The 18438-nt window shown below is 42.1% G+C and overlaps 1 protein-coding gene across 1 annotated transcript in view; it reads left to right on the top strand.

Moving 5' to 3' along the window:
• The window catches only part of LOC309560749 (ubiquitin carboxyl-terminal hydrolase 12-like), a 106596-nt gene that overhangs the window by 37066 nt on the left and 51092 nt on the right, over positions 1 to 18438 (top strand). The window contains exon 2 of the mRNA XM_082264397.1: positions 14575 to 14655. Coding sequence (XP_082120523.1) covers positions 14575 to 14655 — 81 coding nt within the window. The remainder of the gene's footprint in view (positions 1 to 14574; positions 14656 to 18438) is intronic.

The raw sequence follows: 18438 nt of genomic DNA on the forward strand, positions 1-18438 counted from the left end.
TACCCAGGCCAATCACAGCGGCCTGGTACTAATCGCTTTGTTCCGCGATAGCCGATTTAACTTGCTGCATGCAAGTAGGGAGGATGACATATGCTGTCCAAGAGCTCACCCACCTATCCGTATTGTTACAATAGGCCGCACGGGAAGTGGTCAGTTTGCAGCGGGCTAAAATTAGGCAGTTTTAATTTTGACTTCCTTTAAAATATGATTGCATAATTTCCCTGACATTCTCATTGTTCGACTTAATAAAGTGGACCGTGCACCTTGAATTCAAAATATGGGCAGTCAGCTCGTTCTTCCTGTTTTCTTGCAGCCAGCCCCTTGACGATGCGGTGCACATCTGCAGACAGAGGTCTGGTACCATGTCCTTTCCTAACCTGCTGTCATGCCAGGAGTTAGATATTACAGTATTTTAGGTGATAATGTATGTGTTCAGCAGGAAAATAATAATTTGATGGAGAAGGGGAATAAGAAGTTATTTGGGGCTGATTAGGAGTAAACTAAAGGCTAATAAGGGTTTAAACATAGGCCCATTTTAATAATAATAATAACCACAACAACAACAAAACACATCTGATTTTACTTGTCAGGTTGCTTCAACTGAAGACATCTGCAGATGGATGAACAAAACGATACAAAAGTAACATGTTGCTTTGTATTTTTCCATATTCCCATCTTCTATCAAGACTTTTTTTTTTTTTTTTTTCCCCCTTCCATTAAGATTCTTCTTGGAGGGCTCGGCTGATGACTATTAATAGCAATGTTAGCCTTTAATATAAACCTTAAGGCACTCAACTCTGCTTGTGGCACTCTCCAGAAACATTAGTATTCTATCTTGGTAATCGGGGAACAGTATCAGTGACACCATCTTTGGTGTGATCCTGATTCCAGAAGACTCCCTAGAGAATATGTCCATGGTAGGTGTGAAGATTGCCTGGAATTTGACATATTCACTGGGTTTTGCATGTGACACTGTCCAGTGCTTTGTCACTGTGCTAGTTGACTGCCAAATGATTTCCAGGCCTGCTATTATGGTGAGTCTTGGGGCACAGCCCCCACATGAGCATGGCACATTACAGTATCTCTGTTTTCTCACATTATATTTTGAACATATTAAAACTTCAAAATTAAGTGTTGCATCACTCAGCGCTGTGCTGTGCATGAACTTACAGTGCCTCTTCTGCCTTTCAGTGTGAGATGGTTTCCCACAACTGTTTTCTCTGCAAAGGTTATGGGTTTACCTTGATTTGCATGCTCCCTAATAGTAACTCTAATACCTCTGGCCATATAATCTCTCCTACTTCTACAGTTGGTTGGAAGTACCCCAGGTGCTTCTGGTGTGTTTATTTTCTTTATTATGGCAGCATATAAATGGTGTATCTAGATACATGCAACCTCAGTAAAACCTTGGGAAAAATACCTGAACTTCATGCATGTTGCATTGGGCACTGGATCCTATGCAGGTGAGATACAGGTCCAGGGCTGTGGTCTGTTGCAATGTAATCCCGTACCTGAATACCCTTATGCCCACCATGACGAGCGAAGCCTGGACTTTATGTAGAGTCCAGTGCCACGGACAGGGCCACTCTGTATCTCTGATGGTTACTGTCACTGGAAAGTTATCACAACAGATTCAATTCACTCAGGCTGGGAAGTAGTGTTCCAATCCCTAAAAATCCAAGGAACATGGTCATTGGGAGAAGCCAAGATTCCCATCAACATCTTGGTGCTCAGAGCTATCAGGTTGGCCCTAGAGCACTGGAGCCCCCTTCTGACAGGGTGCAGTGAAACAATGTAATATGCATTAGGAGCCTGCTGCTTTAACCACTTTAGCCCCAGCCCTATTTCGGACACTTTTTGTTCACAAGTTAAAACCAGTATTTTTTCCTAGAAAACTACTTAGAACCCCCAAACATTATATATATTTTTTTAGCAAAGACTCTGGAGAATAAAATGTCGGTCATTGCAAAATTTTTTGTCACGCGGTATTTGCGCAGCGGTCTTTAAAACGCCATTTTTTTGGAAAAAATTTGAAAAATCACATTTCACTGCATTTAAAAAATACTAAACAGTAAAGTTAGCCCATTTTTTTTGTATATTGTGAAAGATGATATCACGCCGAGTAAATAGATACCAAACATGTTACGGTTTAAAATTGCGCCCCCCCGTGGGATGGCGACAAACTACGGTCAATAGAGATCTCAATCTGCGACGCTTTAAATTTATTTAACGGTTACCAGTTTAGAGTTAGTGTGTAGCTCTTTTTTTTTAATTATTGCCCACGCTCTGGCGATCGCGGCGATACCTCACATGTGTGGTTTGAACAGCGATTTCATTTGCGGCTCGACTTGCGTATACGTTTTTTTTTGTGCGCGAGCTAACGGTGACGGGGACGGCTAAATTTTTTTTTTTTTTTTTCCTATTTATTTTTTCTTTTTTTTTAAACTTTATTACAGGTTTTTTAAAAAAAAAAAAAAATCTGATCACTTTTATTGCTGTCACAAGCAATGTAAACATCCCTGGTGACAGCAATATGTCGTGACAGGTACACTTTATGGAGGGATCGAGGGTCTAAAAGACCCTAGACCCCTCCACTACACTTCCCTGTATGCAAAACGCCGAAACGGCATTTTTGCATACAGCCGTTTTTCAAATCTGCCGCCTTTTGCAGCACAGTAACCCGGAAGTGACGTCATGGACGCCGCCTCCGGGTTACGTCATCGGAGACCCGATCGATGCCGCTTCCGGCATTCATCGGGACTCCTTCCAGCCGGCGGACGTGCCGGCTGGGTGCTCGGGGCTCCCGGCGGGACGGGAGCCCCGAGCAAAGCCGCGGAAGGCGGCGGGAGGGGGGGGGACGTCCCCTCCCGCCCCCCCGGGTAACGATCGAGCGGCTCCCGAGCCGCATCGATCGTTACCGACGGAAAGCCGACCGTCGGCTTCAAACAACGGTACCGGGATGATGCCTCTAGCTAGAGGCATCATCCCGGTATAACCACTCAAAGTCAGCCGACGTAGAGGTTACGTGACTGGTAGTAAAGTGGTTAAGCAGGTGAACCAGATCATCTTTATGACAGAGACTCACTGTCCAGTGATTTCTGCAGTCCAGAGTAGACAAGTGAAAGGAGGATTTAGGCCCTTTATCCAGATATCCTTTCTAATATGCCAAAGATTGGGATTCCGGATGTAGATATCCTGGCCTCCAGATTAAACAAAAAAACAACCTTGGTTTGTTGCCAGAACCAGGGATGCTCGCGCCACAGATGTCTTGATCAATCCCCCTGGTCTCAGGCTAATTTATGCCCTACCTCCAGGGTGAATCTTACCTTGTCTGCTCCAGAAATTAGAGCAAGGGAATTTTAAATGCACTAAACTGGCCTAGAAGTACCTGGAACACACACTTGGACTTTTAGCAGATGAGCCCTAGCCTCTTCCAAGCAGACCAGATTGGATATCCCAAGATAGCCTTCTTAGTCTCCGGCTTTAATGGCAAGGCTGTTGAAACCCAGGTTTTTAAAGGGTTTCTGAGTCTGATTCCTGAGTCTGCGATTCCTATATTGCTTATATTGCTAAAAGCAGGAAAAGTCTTTTCCAGAAAGATATTATCACACCTAGAAATCTTTTTTTTTTTTTTTTTTTTTTTTTTTTAGCCTGTTTAAATATAGGCACTTCAGTTCCGGAGATTACTTCTGTACCTTGCCTTCTGGCCTTCCTACAATCAGGTATTGACCAGAAATTGACGTTAACCACTTAAGCCCCGGAGGATTTGGCTGCTAAAGGACCAGGGGTTTTTTTGCGATTTTTTACTGCGTGACTTTAACGGACAATTGCGCGGTCGTGCGACGCTGTACCTAAACGAATTTGACGTCCTTTTTTTCCCACAAACAGAGCTTTCTTTTGGTGGTATTTGATCACCTGTGCGATTTTTTGATCACGCGCTATAAACAAAAAAAGAGCGTAAATTTTGCAAAAATAACAATATTTTTCACATTTTTTTATATGAAATTCCCCCAAAAAAAAAGTAAAAATCAAAATTTTTTAACATTTTTCGGCCAATTTGTTTTACGCTACCTATGTTTGGTAAAAAAAATCGCAAAAAGCGTATTTTGATTGGTTTGCGCAAAAGTTATCGCGTTTACTAACAAAGAGAAAGATTTTTGTCATTTTTGGTGTTTTTTTATTTAACGCATAATGGCGGCGATCTGCGATTTTTTTTTCGGTACTGCGACATTGCGGCGGACAGATCGGACCCTTGACTGACATTTTTGACACTTTTGGGGTTACCAGTGACATTACTGCAGTAATCAGTGCTATACATATGCACTGTTACTGCAAAAATGACACTGGCAGGGAAGGGGTTAACTTTATTGGACAGGGAGGGGTTAAGTGTGTCCTAGGGGCGTGCTTTCTACTGTGTAGGGACATGGCTATTGGTGTAAAAGCAAAGATCAACCGTTCTACATAGTAGAACGGTCAGATCTTTACTTTTACACAGGGAGAACTGACAGGCAGCTTGTTTACACAAGCTGCTCTGTCTTTCTCCCTTCACAGGAGCGATCGTAGTGTGGCCGGCGGACATCGAGTCCGCCGGTCACACGCACTGACTTGCCTGTGAACGAGCCGCGGCGGGCGCGCGCCTCGGCGGGCGCGCGCCCGCCCGCGATAGGCTCGCAAGTCAGTGACAGGCGAGTGACGTACCGATACGTCACTCTGCCTGGCCGGGGCTGACCGCCGCAGTATATAGTCGTGCGGCGGTCGGCAACCGGTTAAAGTCGAGTTTCACTCTCTCAATCAACACTGACTCTTTTTAATAATTATGCTGCTAGCATTAGTAAATAGTTTGGAAAGTATTTTTTGTATTCTTGTGTTTTTGTATTCTTGTGTTTTTTTTTTTTTTAGTCTTTTTGCAAAAGATGTCATATGTCCCCTGGATCACCAGGGGGGAGAAAAGGGTTTTGGCATATGGATTCTAGGAAGTAAATTCTACATAAATCTGCCCTTACTAAAGATGGCCACAGCCACAATGCTAGGGGGGGTGTTTTTCAACGTGATTTCACAGTAAATAAAGCATGGAGTCATGGATGGATGGGTGAGTTTGCTTTGTATATCAAAAATTAAAATAATGAGCATTTTTTGTTTGTGTCAGATGCAGTGTAGTCTACTTTAGGTACATTTTAAAGTTCAGGTCTCGACCTTATCCACTCTTTTTCGAAGGCCTCACGTTTCGCTCTGCCTTGTATAAACCTTCCTTCAAAGTATAATGCATATTTGGTCCTCCGTGTAGCACCCTCAGCTTCTTTGGGATCTCAACTTGACTGACTTCAATAACACACCCCCCAACTTTCATAAAGATGGACAGCATGGTGAAAGGAAAATGCTGCATGCGTTGTGATGAAAAGTAGGCTTGGCTACATAGGGCCAAATATTTGGCATAATATAAAAGAACACTGTTAAATAGTCTGAATCTGTGCAGTGCTTGTTTTAATCTTACTAGTCTGTGCTAGTACCAGGCTACTTAGTAACTAGCAGCCGTTGAAACAACATACACCTTGCTGAGGAATACAGTGGGTACGGAAAGTATTCAGACCCCCTTAAATTTTTAGCACCCCATACTGACAGAAAAACAGAATTGTTGACATTGTTGCAGATTTATTAAAAAAGAAAAACTGAAATATCACATGGTCCTAAGTATTCAGACCCTTTGCTGTGACACTCATATATTTAACTCAGGTGCTTTCCATTTCTTCTGATCATCCTTGAGATGGTTCTACACCTTCATTTGAGTCCAGCTGTGTTTGATTATACTGATTGGACTTGATTAGGAAAGCCACACACCTGTCTATATAAGACCTTCCAGATCACAATGCATGTCAGAGCAAATGAGAATCATGAGGTCAAAGGAACTGCCTGAAGAGCTCAGAGACAGAATTGTGGCAAGGCACAGATCTGGCCAAGGTTACAAAAAGATTTCTGCTGCACTTAAGGTTCCTAAGAGCACAGTGGCCTCCATAATCCTCAAATGGAAGACGTTTGGGACGACCAGAACCCTTCCTAGAGCTGGCCTTCCGGCCAAACTGAGCTATCGGGGGAGAAGAGCCTTGGTGAGAGAGGTAAAGAAGAACCCAAAGATCACTGTGGCTGAGCTCCAGAGATGCAGTCAGGAGATGGGAGAAAGTTGTAGAAAGTCAACCATCACTGCAGCCCTCCACCAGTCGGGGCTATATGGCAGAGTGGCCCGACGGAAGCCTCTCCTCAGTGTAAGACACATGAAAGCCCGCATGGAGTTTGCTAAAAAACACCTGAAGGACTCCAAGATGGTGAGAAATAAGATTCTCTGGTCTGATGAGACCAAAATAGAACTTTTTGGCCTTAATTCTAAGCGGTATGTGTGGAGAAAACCAGGCACTGCTCATCACCTGTCCAATACAGTCCCAACAGTGAAGCATGGTGGTGGCAGCATCATGCTGTGGGGGTGTTTTTCAGCTGCAGGGACAGGACGACTGGTTGCAATCGAGGGAAAGATGAATGCGGCCAAGTACAGGGATATCCTGGACAAAAACCTTCTACAGAGTGCTCTGGACCTCAGACTGGGCCGAAGGTTTACCTTCCAACAAGACAATGACCCTAAGCACACAGCTAAAATAACGAAGGAGTGGCTTCACAACAACTCTGTGACTGTTCTTGAATGTCCCAGCCAGAGCCCTGACTTAAACCCAATTGAGCATCTCTGGAGAGACCTAAAAATGGCTGTCCACCAACGTTTACCATCCAACCTGACAGAACTGGAGAGGATCTGCAAGGAGGAATGGCAGAGGATCCCCAAATCCAGGTGTGAAAGACTTGTTGCATCTTTCCCAAAAAGACTCCTGGCTGTATTAGATCAAAAGGGGGCTTCTACTAAATACTGAGCAAAGGGTCTGAATACTTAGGACCATGTGATATTTCAGTTTTTCTTTTTTACTAAATCTGCAACAATGTCAACAATTCTGTGTTTTTCTGTCAGTATGGGGTGCTATGTGTACATTCATGAGGAAAAAGAATGAACTTAAATGATTTTAGCTAATGGCTGCAATATAACAAAGAGTGAAAAATTTAAGGGGGTCTGAATACTTTCCGTACCCACTGTATATAACATACAGCATATCATAAAAATCAGAGTGGTTAAGATTATGTAACAGTCCCCCTACATTGCTGATCAATGGAAGTGAAAAAAATGCCCTGATGTGGGTGGTCGCAGGAGTGAAATGCTTGGCATTATTTGTAGAAATGCCCTGATGTTAGAGGGAGAAAAAAGCACTCAGTCGTCAGGGAGTGAAACAGAGCGCAAGGGTCGGAAGATTGTGATGCAGAGCGCAGGGGAAAGCAGGAATGGGTAGGGCAGGGAGGTATTTTTGCAGAGTGATGCAAAGAAGTGTTGATGAGACGTAGATACCTGTTCAGGAGTGCTGGTCGCCTCAGAAGCCCCTCTTGCTTCAAACCCAGGCCCTTGTAAGTGGTGTCCCATACAAGCGAATGGGATGGATGTGAGATATGGAGACCAGCATGCCATGAGCAGTGCCTCATTGCCGCTTCTGTGCACCGCTCTGCATATGGGAGGAAATCATGACCTGGTGTGCCAGCAGCCAAGACGTAAGATAGCTTTTGTGTCAGGAAATGCCGACCCCCCCTGTCCTTATGTTTCAGTGTGGCACAATACAACACTGCATTATTTTACAGTGGTACTGCTTGTTAAAGTATATTCTATGTGAAATATTAGGTTCACAGGTCTGACGACATATATGTCTTATAGATATATCTATGTTTATATGCCTTTTAGAAACATTAAATATGACCACAGAGTAGAAGATTCAGACCAGCCATTACTTATGTACTTCCTTGAAGAGCTTTTTGGGTTTAAAACCACCCTCTTTTCAAACCGTAATATCTTTATTACCGCATACATTTTGAATTGATTTTTCTAAACATTTGATTATTTAAATGTTTATTCCAATATTCATACTTACGACAATTTGTATTTTTTTATTTATTTTTTTATGTTTGAGTGTTTTTTTCACACAACCATTATGAAATTGTGGGGTAGGTTCTGGTATCGAGAGTTGAAGGTTGCAAAATGTTAGCCAGTGCATGCTTGTCATTAGAGTTGAACTCTGGCAAACAAAACTACTCTCCACGCTGTGCAAGGGTTAACTGCTCGTTTTGTCAAGGGAATGATGAATACGTGATATACTTGCCTTCTTTCTCATTCCTGCAGGTTTTCTGGCCTGGGTGCTGCATGACCAGACCCTCTGAGCCACTTTCCTTTACTGCCTGACCGGATGCAAATCTCTGATGTCATTCTGATGTTGTGGAGAACCCACAAACATCACAGAATGTCAGGCAATGGAGGGGAGTGCCAGCTGGTGGGGGGATGAGGAATAAGGGGATTTTATCACCTTTTAATCATCCCAGAGGCAAAATGAGCAGTTAACCCATGCATTGTGAATTGGAAACCACTGCAAAGGTAACCTCCCTTTTTCTTTTTTCTTCCTTTTTTGTCCATCTTGTTTGACTTTAGGTGTTAAGGAAGGCAGTAATGGGAATTATTCTGTATTGAATCATGCATGATTTGAGGATCACTGATTTGCTTAAAGCGGAGTTCCGGCCTCAAATACCTTTTTTAACTAAAAATACCCCTATAATACTAATCCATCACCCTTAACAGAACCGCTATTCTCATACTTACAAGGTGGATTTTAGTCAATATCTTACTTTTAAAAACACTGTCTGGGTGCGGCCATCTTGGATGTGGGCATCTGAAGCTGCAGTGTAATCTGCTGTGTCCTTCTTCCTGATTCCAGGGAATGTTCTGGGAGTTCTTCCTGATTCCAGCCTCCTGGGAGTGATGACAAACAGCTCCCAGGATGCAATGCAAAGGTGGAAGTGATGTCGGTGGCCGCGGCCACAGAGGGGGGAGAAGGAGGAAGTACAATCAAAAATGCCCTGAAAATAAGGTAAGGGACCCCCGAAACAAATTTAAAATTCCCAATTGTTGATCAGCATAGCGAGCACTCCCGGAATCACTAAAGTTGCGAAATAGGCCGGAACTCCACTTTAAACTGTCAGTGTACCACTGTAATATCTCTAAGGCCTCATTTATACTGGCAACCAAGGTGATCTAAGAGGTGAACCCTTTGATGCCTGCCAGATCACTTTTTCCTTGTTACTTGTGTTTAGCTGCATTTTCAGTTTCTAATCATATCTTGGAGCACAGAATTCTTCTAATGCAGGTAAACGCTCAGTGTGAATGCAACAATTGAAAAATAATTGCATGCATTTATGTGTTTTGAAATGTCCTGTAAATGCATATAAAGGCAGGTTTGGCAGTGCCAGTATGAATGGGACCTATCCAGTATTTCTTCAGATATGAGTTACCGAATATTACTGTCAAAAGTAACTTCGAAGCCAAATGTTTGTCTGCAGGGCTCAGTGAGGAGAGTTCTGAGAGCTGTTTGGAGGGAAGGGACACACCCCCTTCACACAGCGAACAGGAACAGAGCTGAAGCTGTCAATCAGCTGGAGGTCCCTCCCCTGTCACCATTTTTCTCTTGGTGTCAAGAAAACTTGCCAGAAGTTACTGATAGCAGAGGAACAAAGTATTAGACAGAAACAAGACATTAATTGAGACATGTACACGTTATAGAGGGGTATGCCTTGTTCATTTTTCATGTCTGAAGCTGGCTATACACTCAAATTGATAATTTCCCTCATCAATGCTGAACAGCATGGATAAACAAATCCATTTCCGCTTCTGTGCACCGGCAAACAAATGTCATCTGCTGACTAGTGTTTTCTAATTGATGGCACCCATGAATATCTGAACGGATTTAATTCAGCTGCGATTCAGCCAAATTTTTTCTTACTGGCTCGAATTTACAAGCAAAGAGCGCTGGATGGGAGAAGTGGACAGGGCCACCAAGTGTGTTTTGGCCAGCTTATTGGGAACCAGTCAAAATTCAAAAAGTGTATGGCCAGCTTTAACAGACAGGCTTGAATATTGAGAGTTGAAAACCTCCCCCAGGGTTTTCTATCTGTCTGCATGTCCATTGGTGAAAATTACACTAATTTACTGACAAACCTTAAAGGAAAATAAAAATTTACCTAAAAGGTGCATTTATCATGTTTTAATCTTGCACTGGTAAAGATTATCCCAGAAGTTATCAGGTTTAGATTCTCAAAGCGGAGTAATGGCAACGGAAAAATGATAGAGCATTTTGCTGGTGGCACATAGCAGTGACTGCTGAGAGTGATTGGAGATGGTATTATACAGTTGTGCTCAAAAGTTGCATACCCTTGTAGAATTGGTAATATGTTCCATTTTTAAAGAAAACCTGAGTGAGCAGGAAAAACACATTTTATTTATTTTCTTATGGGATTCATATTCAACTGTTGGTCATAACAGATTAGCACAAGCCTAAATAAAAAAACATGACAACCAGGTAAACAAATAAAATGACCTCAGTTCAAATGTCTGCATACCCTTAGTTCTGAATACTGTGTATTGCCCCCTTTATCATCAATGACAGTGTGCAGTCTTTTGTAATTGTCTGAAGCCCCGAGCTATTGCAGAGAATAGCTGCCCATTCATCTTGGCAAAATGCCTCCAGGTCATGCAAATATTTTGGTCGTCTTGCTTGAACTGCACGTTTGAGATCTCCCCAGAGTGGCTCGTTAATATTAAGGTCAGGAGAGTAATGGCCACTCCAGTACCGTCACCTTTTTCTGCTGTAACCACTTGAGGATCAACTTGGCCTTGTGCCTAAGATCATTGTTGTGCTGCAGCTTTAGTGCAGAGGAATGCAAATTGTCTGCTGGTATTTTCTGATAACATGCTGCATTTATCTTGTCATCAACTTTCACAAGATTCCCCGTGCCTTTATAGCTCACATACCCCCAAAACCTCAGAGAACCACCAACATGCTTCACAGTGGGGATGGTATTCTTGTTGCTATAGACCTTGTTTCCCCTTCTCCAAACATAACGTTTATGGTTGTGACCATAAAGCTATATTTTGGTCTCGTTACTCTAGATTACAGTGTGCCAGAAGCTGTGAGACATGTTAAGGTGTTGCCGGGCATATTGTAACCGGTCTTTTTTGTGGCATTGGCGCAGTAAAGGCTTCTTTTTGACAACTCGACCATGCAGCTTATTTTTGTTCAAGTATCATCGTATTGTGCTCCTTGAAACCACTACACCATCTTTTTCCAGAGCAGTCTATATTTTTCCTGAGGTTACCTTCTTCTGGCAGTTGTGGCTGCAATCTTTCTTGGTCTACCTGATCTTGGCTTTGTATCAAGAGATCCCTGAGTTTTCCACTTAATAAATATAATACCATATAATATAATACCAATGCTAGCTATGAAGAAAAACACACTGCTTAAATAAGCAAGGATCTAATTTATTATAAAAGTATAAATGCCAATATAAAACACTAAATGGATACAACAGAGCATTTAAAACAAAACCAGCACAGATAATACTTTACATATGGTCGTCCTTGGTATTATGTATCTTTCAGCTGGGCTCAATGGGAAAGAAGAGCAAAAAGTAAAGAGGAATAAATCTACCTGGCCACTGCGTTTTAAAATCCACTCAGACACCACCCACACAAACACCCACTGCCTGCTTGTCAAATGACAATCCATAAGAGGCCGTCCTTCCTAATCAACAGGAAGTATCTCATCTTTCCAGGAAGCATGTTATAGTCTCCACTAGGGGCGCCATTCCTCCATGAAACACTGTTTTTTGACCCGGGTCATCTTTCAGTAACAGCTTGCCTTTGATGTTGGTATGACCTTCCCAGGAGGTCTTTGAGGCTCTTCTACCCCCATACCTCACAACAGGAGGCCTATGCGAGAACATCCTGTAAGGATATGAATTCCTATTTGACTCAACTACTATGTAACTATAGAGTGTTTAGAAGTGCTCGATTTATTCTCCCTGGAGAAGACGCCTGAGAGGGGACATGATAGCAATTTACAAATACCTCAACGGTGATAAGCTCATAGAAAACAAACTATTCAGTCGCAAGGAATGCATGAGGACACAAGGCCATACAATGCATTTAGAGGAGAAGGGTTTTAACCTTAGTCTAAGCAGGGGGTTCTTTACAGTAAGGGCTACAAGACTGGAATTCTCTGCCACAAATGGTAGTAACTGTGGGGAGTATGGCTACTTTTAAAAGACTCTTGGACATACATCTCAAGCATCAAAACATTCAGGAGTATGAAAAATGATTCACACCTGTACAGGTTGAACTGGATGGGCTATTGTCTTTATTCAACCTCAACTACTATGTAACTATGTATGACTCCTTGTCACAAACACCCTGCTGGGTAATTTTGCTCTGCTGGCATTCCAGACCAGGTGTAGTCAGGTTTCAACCAACCAGAAACCTCTGATATTAAAACAAGAATAATATGTTGCCTTCCAACACACAGGTCTTTTGACAGTTTTATGCTCCCCATGGCTCAGTATTTAGCCAGCTCAGTACATCCACGTGAGCGCTAACAAACTCCTTTAATATTTATACACCTATGTTGTTTGTAATTTAAAAAGCCACAGATGTGCGAAAATAACATTTTCTCTTTCGTTCATTGACGGACACCACTTCCTATCTTCTTGACAGTTGGGTTATGCTGCCCCCTACAGGAGTAGGACACTAGGTAGGAAAATGCTTGACTACGCCTATGTGACCTTCCCAAGGGGTATACTTTCACTCTCAGCTATAGGCATTCAGTTTTTTTTTTCTGCCTAGTCAGGAGTAAGGACCTAGTTGCCTGCTGGGATCTCTGGTCTTGGCAATTTTTTCCTTTTGATACTGACGGCGGCCCTGGAGTCCCTTGTGTTCCGGGTGAAGGTGGCTTTGGCCGACGGGATAGCAAAAAACACCCCCCGCCTTCCCCTGCCTCATATATCTAATCAGATCCTGAATCTGATTCGGCCGCCGTGGAAACGGGTCACCCTGCTGGGTCTGCCACCACCTGCCTGGAATCCTCGGATAGTGAGGATGATTTCTCCATGTCTCCATGTCTCCGACCGCGCATGTGAAGGTGCTGGTGGTTGCACTGATTGTATCTGTGTGTAAGACCCTAAAGATTGAGGATGCAGCTGAAGCTGCGACGGAGGCACAGGTACCCTTTGGCACTCCCAAGCAATCCAAAGCGGCAAAGGTGTTTCCTTTCCTTGCCTATTTTAACAGAAATGTCGCTAAAGAGTAGGGATGACCAAAGCGTCCCCGTGGGGTTTCTATGCGCTTTACTAGGCGTTACCCCTTTGAGGAGTCCCTTCTTAAGTTGTGGACTATGCCACCGGTGGTGGACCCTCCAGTTTCCGAATTAAACAAGGCAACCATGATTTCAGTCCCCGGTCTTTAAGGATCCGGTTGACCGGAAGGCGGAGGCTGTGGCCCGCAATATGTATATATTATATCCCCTTGTATTGGACAGTGGTCACCACGGATGCCAGTCTGTCGGGCTGGGGAGGCAGAGCTTTGCTTTCCAGATCAGGTTCGTTTGGATCCTTCTGAAGAGGCCCTGAAAGTCTTCGAGCCTGTATCAGTCGACCCTGAGGGATGAAAAAACTTCTTATGTGTCAAACTTTTTTCCGCCTAGTGTCCTACTCCTGTAGGGGGCAGCATAACCCAAGGGTCAAGAAGATCTTGAGCTGTGTCCGTCAATGAACATCAGAGAAAAGGATTTTATGGTAAGACAAAAATACGTTTTTTTGATTTGCCGTAAAATCCATTTCTCTGGTGATCATTGACTGACACAGCATCCACCCCTCTGTGGAGTTGGTTTTCTGCTGACACTGCTTGTAACAAAACTGAATGCCTATAGCTGAGAGTGGGAGTATACCCCCTGGGACTGCCCCATGGGCGTAGTCAAGCTTTTTCCTGCCTAGTGTCCTATTCCTGTTGGGGGCAGAATAACCCAACTATCAAGAAGATAAGGAGCGGTGTCTGTCAATGAACATCAGAGAAATGGATTTTTATGGTAAGTCAAAAATCTAATTTTAATTGCCATTTTAACCTGTGCATGTCACCTTGTGTGTCTGTTCCAAGGCCAAACATTTCAGGGAATGGAAACTTTTCATCAGGGACATTTTGGGTGATTTCTGTTATGATTGAAAAAGGAGCCAAACAACTATGCGATAATACATATTTTCAATAGCAGTGCCAAAATGTCACTATTTTTGTTGGGATATACAAACTTTCAAGCACAGCTGTAATTCAGAGAGATGCCCCCTGCTTAAGGATAAACACTTGTTGTTTCTGTGGCCTGTGATGGAGGAAGTGCCAAATCCTGAAAGCTTTCTGACAAAATGCTAATAAAAAATATTTCTCACTTGGTGTTCATACAAGTTAAAAAAATATATATATATATTTTTTTTTTAAATCAAAGTTTAGGCAAGCTTTAACTTGATAAAATCTAGAGAGCACATGTACTGGTGTTCTGCTTTATGTATTTCTAATGTAAATGTCATATTTTACCTACTTTCTATAATCGAGCACAACCTTTTCCTTTATTTCTTTCACAGGGCACCAATGCCTCAACATTGGAAAAAGAGATTGGCCCGGAGCAATTTCCTGTAAATGAACATTACTTTGGTTTGGTCAATGTAAGTGTTACTCCTTTTCCATTCTGTGAAGATCGTATTGCACGTCAGCTATTGGCCATGTCAGTGGCAGTGTTTCATATATCCTACATGTGTTTTTACCACTTTTATGGAAAATATACACATAATTTTGTCCAAATATAAATGTAGATTTTTTTTTTCTTTTAAGTTTCTTGTCATGTTGCAGACAAGTATTTTCAGCAGATACCGTACTGGGTGTTGCTTTAACTTTTCCCATACCCAAAGCGATGAAGAGTAATTTATAATGGCCGATTCAGAGGAGTTGGCCAAAATTCCAACAGTGGGTGGCCCTGCTGGCTCAACGAAAGTCAGTCGTTATCGAAGGAACCCAGCCAGTAATTTCTAGCTGCCCAGCATCTGCAGCTAATCGGTGCTCAGGGCTGTCAGAATACAATAGCCCAGCAGAAGGGATTAAGCTATATTGGGCAGTTGTTATACAGCATGTGTAAGGTAAAGTAAGTTTACTTATGACGACACCTCAAAATATGAAAAATAAATAAAATCAGCCGTGTTCCTTTAAAAAGACCATTTATTATGCAAAACCTACAGGTACACCTATCCCCAATAAAAGCCACCCACCTCATACCCCAAATTCCCCCAATATTCACCTGACTTGTATGGCATTGTTTTCGAATAGAAGGCATGACTGTCTTTGTCCACTCTTAATGCACCTATACCTTCTGTTCAAACAGGATTGCAAATTTGGATGAATATACAGTGCCTTGAAAAAGTATTCATACCTCCTTAATTTTCCACATTTTGTCATGTTACAACCAAAAACGTAATGATAGACCAACACAAAGTGGCACATAATTTTAAAGTGGAAAGAAAATGATGATTTTTTTTTTGTTTTTTTACAAATAAATATCTGAAAAGAGTGGCGTTTGTATTCAGCCCCCTTTACTCTAATACCCCTAACTAAAATCTAGTGGAATCAATTGCTTCCAGAAGTCACCTAATTAGTAAATAGAGTCCACCTGTTTGTAATGTAATCTCATTATAAATACAGCTGTTCTGTGAAGCCCCCAGAGGTTTGGTAGAGCACCCTAGTGAACAAATAACATCACGAAGGCCAAGGAACACACCAGACAGGTCAGGGATAAAGTTGTGGAGAAGTTTAAAGCAGGGTTAGGTTATAAAAAAATATCCCAGCTTTGAACATCTCATGGAGCACTGTTCAATCCATCATCCAAAAATGGAAAGAGTATGGCACAACTGCAAACCTAGCAAGACATGGCCGTCCACCCAAACTGACAGGTCGGGCAAGGAGGGTATTAATCAGAGAAGTAACCAAGAGGCCCATGGTAACTCTGGAGGAGCTGCAGAGATCCACAGCTCAGGTGAGAGAATCTGTCCGAAGGACAACTATTAGTTGTGCACTCTGCAAATCTGGCCTTTATGGAAGAGTGACAAGAAGAAAGCCATTATTGAAAGAAAGCCATAAGAAGTCTCATTTGCAATTTGCGAGAAGCCATGTGGGGGACACTGCAAACATGTGGAAGAAGGTACTTTTGGTCAGATGAGACCAAAATTGAACATTTTGGCCTAAAAGCAAAACACTATGTGTGGCGGAAGAATAACACTGCACAGCACCCTGAACTCTCCATCCCCACTGTGAAACATGGTGATGGAGCCAAATACAGGGCAATCTTAGAAGAAAACCTGTTAGAGTTTGCTAAAGACTTGAGACTAGGGCAGAGGTTCACAGTCCAGCAGGACAATGACCCTAAACATACAGCCACAGCTACAAAGGAATGGTTTAGATCAAAGCATAGAGCAGACGCTCTCTATCCAATCTGACAGAGCTTGAGATATTTTGCAAAGAATAGGCAAAAATGTCACTCTCTAGATGTGCAAAGCTGGTAGAGACATCCCCAAAAACACTTGCAGCTGTAATTGCAGCAAAAGGTTGTTCTACAAAGTATTTACTTGGGGGCTGAATACAAATGCGATGTATGTAAAAAAAAAAAATTGAAAACCATATCTCATTTTCCTTCCACTTCACAATTATGTGCCACTTTGTGTTGGTCTATCACATAAAATCCCAATAAAACACATTTGTTTTTGATTGTAATATGACAAAATGTGGAAAATTTCAAGGGGTGTGAATACTTTTTCAAGGCACTGTATGAACGTTTTAGCATTGTATAACCACCTCTGGGAAGGTTTGACCCACTTTATGACCAGGCTGTTTAGCACTGCGCTACTTTAATTGGTAATTGCAAGGTCATGCATCACTGTACCCAAATTCAATTTATATCCTTTTTCTCACACAAATGGAACTTTGTTTTGGTGGTATTTGATCACCGCTGGGTTTTTCATTTTTTATTCAATTTTTTTACTTTTACTTTTTTTTTTACTTTCTGCTATAAAACATCCAATCCATTTTTTTTAAAGAAATCTAATTTCTTAAGAGGGGTTTATTTAAGATTTTGCATAATCATACAAAAAAGGCAAAAAATAATTATTACACGAATAACAAAAAATGATATATAATATCCATAAATACTCTACCTAAAGGTAACAAAAAATAGTACAGGTCATAGAGACAACAAAGAGCCCTATAAGGAAAAAAAAAGCATGAGACAGTACAGGGTATCCCTAGATAGTTACAACCAGAACACACACTCACACTCTCACATACCTAATTTCTTCATAAATTTAGGCCAAATGTATTCTGCCTTTCTTTGGTAAACAAAAATCCCAATAAATGTATATTCATTGGTTTGCATAAAAGGAATAGCATCTAGAATATACTATAGTGGAAATATATTGGATTTTCTTTTTTTTTTTCTTTTTTTTTTTTACATATACTAATATTGCCGGTGATTAGCAACTTATAGTGGGGCTGTGATAGTGCAACGGCCAATCTAACACTAACTGGGAACTGACTAGCTGCCACTGACCTAACCAGTGACATTAATACAGTAATCAGTGATAATACTATACACTGTCACTGTACTAATGACACTGGCTGGGAAGGGGATTAACATCTCTGGTAATCAAGTGGTAAATGTGTGCCTAGCCAGTCTTAATTTGTGTAATGTGTGCTGCTTTTAAAGAAGTATACACAGTGCTTTGCAGGCAGACGGTCTGCAAGTAGATAATGCCTATAATGACACACGTGAACATCTAAAATGAAGGTATAACGACACACGTGAACATCTAAAATGAAGGTATAACGACACACCTAAAGTTGAATCAAAAAGTGGATCTTCAATTAGAAAGTGTAAGTGCCCTCCTCCACTATGCTACATTTTTATAGCAGCTATTTTTTTTTTCTGTTTTTAGAAAAAGGGTTTTAAACATACCCCCCTATACACATAATTTGCCTACGAATGATGTTTACTTTACCTCTCGGGATATGTATGTCTCATATACCAGGAGGCCTTACTGTGTAATTCAGAGGAGGAGGGGGGCAAGCCTAGTGACGCAACATCAGGAGGCCCGCCCCCTGAACCCGAAAGAGCTGATGGGGGCTCAATGACATTGGAGATCACATGGCAGCGCAGGAATGACCAGTGGCAGGGCATGAGAGGTTCTCAGTGAGACAACGCTGGATCTCCTGGATGGGTAGGTATCTGAAATGTGCAGCACCCACCTCCAAGTAAGCAGGGGGTAAAATATAAAAAACCTGGGGGGGGGGGGGCTGGGTGGATATAGATCTGCTTTAAAGTATCCTTTCAGTATCAAACATGAGTGTAATCTCACAACAGGGTATACTCTAACTCGATGGTTCCATAGTAATCAATTCAGGCGTCATAA

The sequence above is a fragment of the Pelophylax lessonae genome, assembly GCF_965119305.1.
Source record: "Pelophylax lessonae genome assembly, chromosome: 7".
In the NCBI taxonomy this organism is placed as follows: Eukaryota; Metazoa; Chordata; class Amphibia; order Anura; family Ranidae; genus Pelophylax; species Pelophylax lessonae.